General features: G+C 39.8%; 1 protein-coding gene across 1 annotated transcript in view; it reads right to left on the reverse strand.

The window, feature by feature from the left end:
- The window catches only part of MAP1B (microtubule associated protein 1B), a 112,125-nt gene that overhangs the window by 55,233 nt on the left and 44,279 nt on the right, over positions 1-12,613 (reverse strand). Inside the window, exon 2 of the mRNA XM_073624393.1 lies at positions 7,431-7,532. Within this exon, the coding sequence (XP_073480494.1) occupies positions 7,431-7,532 (102 nt within the window). The remainder of the gene's footprint in view (positions 1-7,430; positions 7,533-12,613) is intronic.

A 12,613-nucleotide genomic window follows, 5' to 3' on the forward strand; every position in this document is an offset into this window, starting at 1 on the left:
GCTGTTATAGCTGTAAAGGGTGGGCCAACTCAATATTGAACCCTACGGACCAAGACTGGGATGCCATTAAAGTTCATGTGCATGTAAAGACAGGCATCCCAATTATACTTTTGACAATATAGTGTAAATGTAATAAACATTAGCATTTATTTAGCTTAAATAAATTGCAGCTTGTCGGTCCTTAGATGTGGTGGCTGCTTTTGTTTCTTTTTTGCCAGACGTTTCTCTTTATTTCCCTTAATAATCTTGTGTGTAGTAAAACACTCCCTGTCCCTCAGGATATTCTCCTGATTTGAACTACAAACAGGTCTTCCTCTATTCATGCCCATTACAGATATTTTATGTATTTGCAGAAAATATTCTTAACCTTAAAAAGAAAACTAATGCAGCCACAACAGCCATGGACTAGTAAACTACCACATATTAAGTTTAGGTTCACACATGTGCAGATAAAACATGCTGCTCTTTAGCAGAATAATGGACCTGCCGTTAATTCTTAATGCACCCCAATGCAGGGTAAAACACCTCTATGTAATCCAAGGACCTGATTTGTTACACATTTATTGGATAATTAAGTAGGTCCTTACATATTTTGGTAAATGTTAAGAAGATTCTACAATCAGAATGTAAGAACATTGGCTCTCCAGGTTAATGTTTCCACGTGGGTGGCTCTTTTCAAGGCAGTTTCTCCAGCCTCTCGCTATAGATATCTCTGCACAAAACAGGCACTATTCAGATGGTCTCCCCACAGGGCAGGCACTATTCACAGATGGTTTCTCCACAAGGCAGGCACTATTTAGATGGTCTGTAACAAACAGATGGCCCCTGCCCCCATCTATAACTGGCCTTCACAGCAAGAAGCACACGGAAGGGCAACACATGAAAGACAAAACAAGGGATAAGCTGGGATTTTTCTCTGGTTTTGACTACTCAGATGGTCTCCCACAAGGCAGGCACTATTCAGATGGTCTCTCCACAAGGCAGGCACTATTCAGACGGTCTCTCTACAAGGCAGGCACTATTCAGATGATGTCTCCACAAGGAAGGCACTGTTCAGATGGTCTCTCCACAAGGCAGGCACTATTCAGACGGTCTCTCTACAAGGCAGGCACTATTCAGATGATGTCTCCACAAGGAAGGCACTGTTCAGATGGTGTCTCCACAAGGCAGGCACTATTCAGATGGTATCTCCACAAGGCAGGCACTATTCAGATGGTGTCTCCACAAGGCAGGCACTATTCAGACGGTGTCTCCACAAGGCAGGCACTATTCAGATGGTGTCTCCACAAGGCAGGCACTATTCAGATGGTCTTTCCACAAGCCAGACACTCTCTAGGTGGTCTCTGCACATGGTGGGTTCTCCACATTTGAATCTCTCTAACAGGGGTAGCTCTCCACTTGGCTGTTGTTCACTAGAGCAGTTTTTCCACAGGATTCTTTCAATACAGTACATGTAAGTCAGATATTCAGGCACTACATAATTATGTGTTGCGAACCACAACTCTAATTTGACCATTCATACCACAAACCTTGCAAATAAATGATGCCCATAAGAGTCCCAGGTCTTTGAGTACCCTAGCATTGCCCCTGACTGCTCATCAGCTTTTAACTGGTAATGATGACAGGATGAATAGTCCAGAACGACAATGTATATTTTCAGAACAGGAATGGGTTTTATAATGCTTATGCATAAAATCATACTATATATTTCTTCAACCAAAGATATAATGTGGCATACAAATCTAGCATAAAAAATGATTCTGTCACAAAGCTGGCACTGCTGTTAAAAAAGGCAAACTGCATAACTATTGTGACCACCAGCTGTGTACCGAATAAGCTCAAGATCAATTACATAAGCAAGCCTATTATACAGCATTTATTTTTAGTTCAGTCGAATCAGAATGTATAGCTTCTTCCTGATGCCTAGAGCTGCTATTGATCATATCAGCATGTTGGCTAAAAATGTAGTTAATTATCAATTGTTAAACGGTGCAGATATGGTTAAGTAAAACCAGCCCAAAGGGCACAGGAAATCTGTGTTAAAGTGCAAAATTGCCTTTGAGTCAGCAAGCACTTTAAAGCAGACTGAGTGCTAATAGCCTCCATTAGATTGTAATCCAAAAGGATAAATTTAAATCGTTCTCCACAATTTGGATTAAAGGGGATCTAATTAAGCTTTCCCTTTGAGATACATTTTCTCTATGTGTGTGGCAGCGATTATAGGACAGGATAGGAAAACACGGAGTAATGTAGTATTTTTTGGTTTCTTATTAATTAAAAAGTACCCTAACTACAGGCAAATAAACCACTTTATATGCTGAAACCAAGTAGCTAACAGTATTGATATACAAATACTGTCCCTGCTAGGGGTTCGTCAACTATATATGACTCTTACCTGTCTCTAATCCTTCCTTGAGGGAAGCCTCTTAGCTCTATAATTTCTATAGTCATTTTATGCTTGTTGAGTTTTACCCCATCTACATACAGTATACAACACTTGGCTTCAGATTCAAAGAGATAGGGAATATCCTGCACCTGTCTTTTCTTACCCCAGAACCCCACAAAGGGATTCATGGACTATGGTAACAAGATTTGTTCCACTGGATATAAGTACTATGAACAGAGCTCATGCCTATATTGAATGAGACAAAGATTTGACCACTTATATGCTAATTGCTACTGAATTCTCTTGGAAAATTGTGCAGTAGTTTTTCACTAGTAAAACAAAACATTCCTGGCATATACAGTATAGCACACCATTTTCTGAATAGAGCACAAAGGCCATAACCAAGGGTGTCAGTCTTGTTCATAGGCACTTGAGTGTGAATGTGAAGCGCAAAGCTTAGCACAGATTTATTTTATATATATATTAGTGCCGCCTCCAGTGGTACAAAAAAGTGGAATCCTCCTGTTTTATTATAACAATTAATGTTATAAATGGCTTTAAATGTCTTTAAAATAAATGATTGATTTCTTTAAAATTTAAACTGAAAAAAGAAAAAACAAACTTCTTTGATCACTGACATTCATCACTGAATGGACACTTAGCTGTAGCACTTAGTGTACAGATAAAATGCATAAATAATTCACATGAATTTACATTTTTAAAAGGCTATCAATAATAAATGAGTCTACATCCGCTTACTGCACAGTATGTGAAGAAAAACAGCCTATAAAGTACTGTAGCCCCAGATGTATTTGGACACAATACAGTGCATCTGGAAAGTATCCACAGCGCTTCACTTTTTCCACATTTTGTTATGTTACAGCCTTATTCCAAAATGGATTAAATTCATTATTTTCCCCAAACTTCTACAAACAATACCCCAGAATGACAACATGAAAGAAGTTTGTTTGAAATCTTTGCAAATTTATTAAAAATAAAAAACAAAAAAATCACATGTACATAAGAATTCACAGCCTTTGCCATGACACTTGAGCTCAGATGCATCCTGTTTCCACTGATCATCCTTGAGATGTTTCTACAACTTGATTGGAGTCCACCTGTGGTAAATTCAGTTAATTGGACATCATTATTATTATTATACAGGATTTATATAGCGCCAACTGTTTACGCATCGCTTTACAACATGAGGGCAGACAGTACACTTACAATACAAATCAATACAGGAGGGATCAGAGGGTCCTGCTCCTTAGAGCTTACAATCTAGAAGGGAACTAGAAGGACATGATTTGGAAAGGCACACACCTGTCTATTTAAGGTCCCACAGTTACCAGTGCATGTCAGAGCACATACCAAGCCTCCGAGGCATTATTGTATCAAGGCACAGATCTGAGGTATGGTACAGAAAAACGTCTGCAGCATTGAAGGTTCCAATGAGCACAGTGGCCTTCATCATCCCTAAATTAAAGACGTTTGGAACCACCAGTACTCTTTGCAGAGCAATCGGGAGAGAAGGGCTTTAGTCAGGGAGGTGACCAAGAACCCGATGGTCACTCTGACAGAGCTCCAGCGCTTTTCTATGGAGAGAGGAGAACCTTCCAGAAGAACAACCATCTCTGCAGCACTCCTCCAATCAGGCCTGTATGGTAGAGTGGCCAGACGGAAGCCACTCCTCAGTAAAAGGCACATGACAGCCCACCTGGAGTTTGCCAAAAGGCACCTGAAGGACTCTGACCATGAGAAACAAAATTCTGATGAAATAGAGATAGAACTCTTTGGCCTGAATGACAAGCGTTATGTCTGGAGGAAACCATGCACCGCTCATTACCTAGCCAATAACATCCCTACAGTGAAGCATGGTGGTGGCAGCATCATGCTGTGGGGATGTTTTTCCAGCGGCAGGAACTGAGAGACTAGTCAGGATCAAGGGAAAGATGAATGTAGCAATGTACAGAGACATCCTTGATGAAAACCTGCTCCAGAGAGCTCTAGACCTCATACTTGGGCGAAGGTTCATTTTCCAACAGGACAACGACCCTAAGCACACAGCCAAGATAACAAAGGAGTGGCTACGGCACAACTTTGTGAATGTCCTTGAGTGGCCCAGCCGGAGCCCTGACTTAAATCCAATTGAACATCTCTGAAGAGATCTGAAAATGGCTGTGCACCAATGCTCCCCATCCAACCTGATGGAGCTTGAGAAGTCCTGCAAAGAAGAGTGAGAGAAACTGCCCAAAAATAGGTGTGCCAAGCTTGTAGCATCATACTCAAAAAATCTTGAGGCCATTATTGGTGCCAAAGGTGCTTCAACAAAGTATTGAGCAAAGGCTGTGAATACTTATGTACATGTGATTTTTTTAGGTTTTTATTTTGAATAAATTTGCAAAGATTTCAAACAAACTTTTTTCACGTTGTCATTAAGGGGTAGTGTTTGTAGAATTGAGGAAAATTATGAGTTTGATCCATCTTGGAATGAGGCTGTAGCATAACAAAATGTGGAAAACTTGAATCTCTGTGAATACTTTCCGTATGCACTGTAATACCTAAATGCTATACATTATTTTCACAAAATCAGATTTTGATGCCGATCGTCAAATCCCAAGGCTTGTGAGAACCAAAATCTTTGTGAAAACCAGCAGGATTTTGGCAGTCACACTTATTTTCAGTAATAACATAGCAAAACAAAAACAAAAGATAAAAGCAGCTTTAATTTGTTCATGAGCACATTGTAATAAACATGAAGCAATAGAAAATATTGTATAATTGCAGCCCTCAAATTACATTCTTAGGGAATATTAGGCAAACACATACTAACAAGATTTGCAATGTTAACTGAAATATGACATAGTAAACAAACAAGACAAATCAAAGTCTGGCAGACGTTTGACAGCTGCAGATGTGCCTAGCATTTTCCTCTGAACAGTATAAAATCTGGAAAAGGGCTGCTTAGTGTCTGCTCAGCAAATATTAGAAAGTTATGAGGGTTTTGCATGCAGGATCTGACTACACATAGGCATGAACCATGTTAAATGTTTCTTCGCTTGTGTATAGATAGGATAGGGTGGAGGACATCAGCACTGATGGGGATAATAATAAGTCTGGCTGGCTTTCTACCCACCCCAACTAATTCATTCCCAGAAAATAACCAGCTGGTGTGTTGGCTTGGGAACCTCTAATGAATTGGAGGTCACCACCTAACTGGGATGACTGGGATCACTATTGGGTGATTGTCATCTTCTACCCATCTGGGTATCTTTAGTCATATATACAGAATCCATACCACTCCAGGCGAGGATATTACTGCAGAGTAATCCCCATGATAAGTCCACACCACAGCTGGCTGCCGTGAAACAGTCATAAGAAGGTAAATTGGTGGCACACCACAATATGGAGATGCTAAATCCCTTATTCCTTGTGTCAAAGGAAGACAGCACAAAGACAGAGTTGCTGGAGCTGTTGTTAACACCCATGAGCTAGTGCTTAATCATAACAGCTGTTGGCATCTCTATATCGTGGTGGTATGCTGCCAAGTTTTCTTAATGTGGGTATCTTTAGGCCTTTATTATAAAAACTTTAACTTGCAAATGCTATCCTGAGGAGCAATGTGCACGGCAAGAATAAAGCTTTCAGTAAGGGTAGGTTCACACTACCTGCAGAGAAGAACATTGTTTTCTGCAGGTAGTGATTGCAGTGCCAGCAAAGGGGTCCATGACTTGCATTTTTACAACACAAGGCACTGTATCCCCCTTTTTTCCACAAACTTTATTGGAATGTCACGAAGTGACATTCCATTAATTTCTATGCATGGCAGCTCTGCATAAAAATGCAGGGTCGCACAGAGACCTGCGGAGCGGTGCAACAAAATGCAGACATGTTGCATTTTTCTGCACCACTCTGCCCCGCAGCTGACAGCTGCAAGGAAGTGCCAATGAGGCACAAAGAAAACCATTGCTTTCTTTGTGCCCTTGTGGAGGGTTGTGTTTTTCTTATGCAGAAAAACACAGCTCTCCACTGAAGCAGGAATCGACCCTAAGGTTTTAGCTGCTTTAATAAATCTCCTAAAGCACCCTTCAGCTCATCTGGCAGTTCCAAACACAGATCTTAAAGGCCAACGCCAGCCAAAACTTTTTCTAGTTTTGGATAGAGCAATAGAGAGTTGAAACTCCCCACAACTTTTTATTGCTGTGCCCGTGACAGAACAGGAATTTAATATAAATGTCCCTAAGGACACAATAAGAACATAGTGAGGAACAGGTTTTATTGCTGTTTGTGCCCCATGAGTAACATTTTCCCTCACTTCCTGTTCGTGGGGGATTATGTGTTAGGGACACTAAGGTTGTATGCATTTTGATGCCAAAAACAAAGTGCTAAAAAGTAAATCCCAACTCCAATTTATAATAAAATTTACAAAATCTATTGCCCATGACTTTTAATTTTTTTTAAAATCAGCTCTCACTGCAATACTCACCCTATTTCCGGTGCTGGCCCCTTGCACACTCATCAATTCAAATTTAAAGTGCTGGTCCTCTTCTGGGCCCAATGGTGCCCTATGTCATTCAACCCACCCCAGGGATTACTGCCCTAATTTTACAAGAGAATGGAGCCATACTGAGTTTTCTCCAGCATGCAGAGCTTGCACACTGCTGGAAAACACCAGAACAGGAAAAGGACCTGGGCATCATGTGACCTAACTATGTATACCGTTTAACCCTTATAGGTTTAACAAAATAAAGGCAGCATGAGTTGCTACAAGAGTGGTGTGGTAGTAAACAGCAGGAAGGGTTACCTGTAATTGAGTTGTAATCTACCAACTGTATGGGAGGATCAATTTTATAGCTTCAGTCAGAAATCATTTTAACTTGAAAAGGTTACTTTACCCATAATTGTTTAGTCCTTTATACAGTAAGAAGACACATGTTAATTTTAACATTACATTTTTTTATGACTCTACATTCACAAAGCTACTATATACATAATCCTATAGATAACATACACATAAAAATAAACCAAAATGTTGATAACTCACCTCTAACTTCCGGAGAAAATCTAGCAGAGTGACGGGATACAAACAGTTTCAATTCTTGGTCTAAGTTGCATTCAGTGAGCTTTGTGTCCCATGATCGGATACCTGCAAAATTAAATGCATTATGTTAAATCAATAGCTAAAAAATATATTTGATTAGGTCAAGCTATGTTTTCAAATGAACAATTCAAACATAAATCAGAAAGATTAATATATGCTGGAAAGGGTACTTCCAAAGCAATTGCTTTTTAGTATCAATTAATAAATTTGTGCATATTATGTGGATAAGATCCCTATATTTAGCACGTAAAGTTATTCTACAAAAATGGACATCTATTGACTCCCCAACTCATAAACAACGGGTTGAGAAACTCAGTTATATAGTTAAAAGAGAAAAATTAACATACAGACATAGAGGTACACCCCAAAGATTTAATAAAATATGGTTACACTGGATAAAACCTACTAATGAATTATATGATAGTTTTTCTAGTAGAGAGGAGTGAAGGTAGAGGAGATAGACAGGAGTAAGGAGTAGCGGTAGAAGAGAGAGGCATAGAGGTTGTTGCTGCTTGGAGGAAATGGCTATAATTTGATGATTTACACTGGGGGAATTCAGGCTGTTGGGCAGAGTGTACTTATAATTTTAGTATGTTATATTCATTATATGCTAAGTCACTCCGAGAGGTATAAAGTATGTTTGGTTTATGTTTTTGTTTGTTTTTTATTGGACTTTTTACTTTATGATATGATATGGACTAATTTGTTATATTTGTTTATGTTTTTTGCAACAAAAAATAAAAAAAGTATTTGATTAAAAAAAAAAAAGTTGTGCTTGTCTATCAGCTGGAATTTGTTGTGGAACGTGATTATGGTGGCCATAGGCGAACCAGGCAATCAACTGACATTTGGATATGCACAGTATGTAGATCCTTAAAATGTATATAAAGCCAAACATTTTCTTTTTTGTTTAAGTAAGAGTTGAGAGGGGTTATAGCCCATCTAAGGTTTTTTTTTTTTATGCTGTCTGTGCCTCCACTGGGTAGATTCACCCTCTCTTAATCTACTGGTAACTATTATCATTGAGACAGAAAGTGAGAGAAAAATCAAAATCTGGTGTTGTGTTTATGGAAAAGGAAGTAAAGGAAAATCTCCCTAATTGGATGAAAAATAGATACATAAATAAATACCCATAAAAAATAAATATCCATTCCCTACTTAGTCCAATTTTAAAAACACATAGATTTTACATACACGTTAACTCTTCCCATATAAGGGAGACAGATAGGCCTCAATGAAAGGGAGATTTTCCAACGCTCAGAAAATCTTACTGTGCAATAATGAGTGCCTCTGATTGTTCTGGACCCTCATTATCACTCTCTATCACATCAGAAATGGCTTGCTAATTGCATACAATGATTTAATATCTATGTCTCCTTAACCCAGTCTTTCATACACATGGTTAGTTACCACTTGATAACAGAAAATGTCTGTATATGCTGTACTTCTGGTGTCCTCTAGTTCAAGGAAGCATGTAGAACTCAAATGAAACAGTGGGATAACCTGAGGCGAATTGATCTTCAAGAGGCTACATGGGTGTGCTGAGGGCCACACCTGCTTCATTTCAGAAAAAAAATGATTATAGTACTTCAGTAGTTAATTGATATTACACTATTAAACCTCCTGTGTGCTTCCTCCCCACAGCCTCCCTAATACTCACCTGAGCCACATCTCAATCACAGCCAGTGAGCCAATGAGGAGAGAGTGGGGGCGGAGCCGAGCTGCAGCTCTTTGTGTCTTATGGACGCATAGAGCAGGACTCGGGGGGCGAGCACACACCAGTGTCCCTGGCACTGGTCAAGGGGGAGGGACCAGGAGCACTGGCAGGGGACCCCAGAAGAAGAGGATCGAGGCTGCTCTGTGCAAAACTATTACACAGAACTGGTAAGTATAATTTGTTTGTTTTTTCTTTTAAAGCCAATCCTTTAATACCACTTTAAAAGAAAATGCCTAGACACCCCCCACCACTGATGAAAAACCCTTACATACGATCCAGTGAAGTGCCCCCCTCAGGTAATACACAGAGATGAAACAAACCCTCCTACATAAGCTGTACCTGTTTATCTGCAGTCTTCTTTTCTATACATCCAATTAAAGTCCAGCATTTAAAAAGTTTGTCTGAGCAGAAAAAAAGGAGTAGAGAGCTAAATTTACACTCTGCAGAGCTCAGTGAGGAGAGCTCTGAGAGCTGATTGGAGGGAAGGGACACACACACCCTTCACACAGCACACAGGAACAGAGCTGAGACTGTCAATCAGCTGGAACTCCCTCCCGTCATCTTTTTTCTCTTGGTATCAGGAGAGTTTGTCAGAAGTGACTCTTAAGACACTCAATTACAATTGTACAGTTGTCACATAGCGGAATACCATCCACATATTTTATTTTTTCAAAGGCACCTGTTTTAATGTTCTTAGTCTCATTTTCGAATCGCTATTTTCAGTAAAACCGCCGCTGTATATATATATATTTTTTTTAAACTAACCTTTGTTTTTTCTTTGTTGCAAGCTTCCATCTTGCTTGTGGGCATGTGAAGCCCACTAGGATTCTTTTCCAGGATAAGGTGCTGCTGGCTACCCAGCATGCACCTACCGATCTCACACATGTGCATTAAACACATGGTGCAGCGCAGGAGACTCCTCTGGTTAACATCACAATGGGCATAGTAGGAAGTGCCTGCCCCATTGTTATGGCAATCAAGCTCATCATCTCGTAATGCTGAGAGGCGGCAATGCCCACTGACTCCTGAGAATCATGACACACATCTCCCAGGAGCCAGTGCGCTGCAGGAAATTGCATACTTCGCCACGGAGGGGGGAAGCAGGAAGAGATGAAGAAAGCAAGGTAAAACAAGGTAAGAAATAAGAAAAAATGTGCCCAATGCAGTTATTATAGTCAGTTCAGGAGCGGATGATGTGCAGATAAAAAGTGGGTGGAACTCTGCTTTAAGTACACACTATAGAGGGATATTCTTTGTTCATATTTCATGCCTGAGGTTTACAACCACTTAAATGTTTTATGCCAGAAGGTTTCCGACTGCACACTGGTTCTTCCATGCAGAACTCAGCAGTGACAATTGGGGTCAGAGGTAGAAACCAGCACGTAGCAAGGGAGTCTCCCGGAAAAGTGTGAAAAACAAGGAGGAAAAACATGTTGCTGCAAAGGGGAGTATCCTCTGCCTTTTATTGCAGGAACTTTCTGGCTTAATACATTTAGAGACTCGACAATGTCTCTATAAAAGCGTTAAAATGATTAAACATTAGGAGAAAATAAGGATAAATACTACCTAACATTCAATGCTTTCAGTGTGCTCACAATGGTGGTGATGACATCACTCAACCTTTTCTCAGGATCCTGAAGAAGTGGATGATCCCAAATTTCACAAGAAGATGCTATGACACTGTCCAGGAATGTGTTCACCTGGGATTTGGGATCCTTAGCTGGGAGGATCACATTGGAAGTTGGGGTATAAGGTGAATATGTTTTCCTTTTCTCCTAATATATAATCCTTTCAATGTTTTGACTGACATTTTTATTTAGGTGGTGGAACGCTAGGGCATAAGCCCATTTTGCAAGTGTCATGCAGGGCCTGTTATAATATTATCAATTGCAGCCTAGAACCTTATATTCCAGAGATAAACATTTCATGAAGTATTAAACCGCAAAATGATGGAATAGTGTGCAGCGCTAGAGAACTGAGGCCTTCTTCAAATGAAAGCTGAACTCAAGGAATGATCTTTATTGCACAGATACTGTACATTGGAGCAGCTTGGCACCAAGTAAGTATGCAAATCTCATGCCTGAGGGTCCTCTAGGAAAGTTGGCACTAGTTAGCACTACTAGAGTGATAGCTGCGATCTTCTGGGTTGTGTGCAAATGTACTATGTAATCATAAATAAAGCCATGTGAGATAAAAATGGAAGCATAGAAATCATTATCATTACATCTATTAATCGCAGTTGACAGTATACAATAGGGGCGATTCCGTAAGGAATTTGTGACAATTTGTAGTCAGAAACCTTGCACTAAATTTAGGGAAAGCCTACATTCTTATTGTTAGTACTCATGCAGTAAATTCAAGTCGTTTTTATGTACAACACTTTTATGCCCTGTACACACGGTCAGATTTTCCGATGGAAAATGTGTGATAGGACCTTGTTGTCGGAAATTCCGACCGTGTGTAGGCTCCATCACACATTTTCCATCGGATTTTCCGACACACAAAGTTTGAGAGCAGGATATAAAATTTTCCGACAACAAAATCCTCCGTTGTCGGAAATTCCGATCGTGTGTACACAAATCCGACGGACAAAGTGCCACGCATGCTCAGAATAAATAAAGAGATGAAAGCTATTGGCCACTGCCCCGTTTATAGTCCCGACGTACGTGTTTTACGTCACCGCGTTTAGAACGATCGGATTTTCCGACAACTTTGTGTGACCGTGTGTATGCAAGACAAGTTTGAGCCAACATCCGTCGGAAAAAATCCTAGGATTTCGTTGTCGGGATGTCCGATCAAAGTCCGACCGTGTGTACGGGGCATTATTATAAGGCGCTATTGTTGGGACAAGTTCATAATGAAAAACAACCATATCAGTCATAAGAAAAGTGGAGGTACATACAGTAAGAGCTCTTCTATGATGAAGTAAATTGTTGATTGTATCACACATGTAATTATATTATTGCATCTTTGAGACAATTTTGCAACAAAATGTACTGTATTTTTAAGTTCCCCTGGACCTGTTATTTTATACAGTTCAATTACTTCGCCAACTGTTTCAGTTAGCGTCTCCGCAGGTAAAACTCCCCCACTTCACATGAAAGATTCTTGTGACAGTTGTGTCAGATTCATAGCCCTTACTGACACATAAATGAATCTGTTCCAACTTCTTCCAATTGTCGCACTAACATGAGAATTTCTAAAGGGTACACACAACATTCTTTATAAATTCCAGGTTATGTTCTTTGCCTAAAGTTCCTTTATTACAACATAAAACATTTTGTATCTACAGTCATATCTACAGGCATATGAAATAAAAAAGGCATTCACAAAATGCATGACCTCAACTGTGAGGAAAGGTTAGTTGAGCTGAATGTATTCTCTCTTAAGAAGAGGTAATTAAAAAATG

This window comes from Aquarana catesbeiana, linkage group LG01, assembly GCF_042186555.1.
Source record: "Aquarana catesbeiana isolate 2022-GZ linkage group LG01, ASM4218655v1, whole genome shotgun sequence".
NCBI lineage: Eukaryota > Metazoa > Chordata > Amphibia > Anura > Ranidae > Aquarana > Aquarana catesbeiana.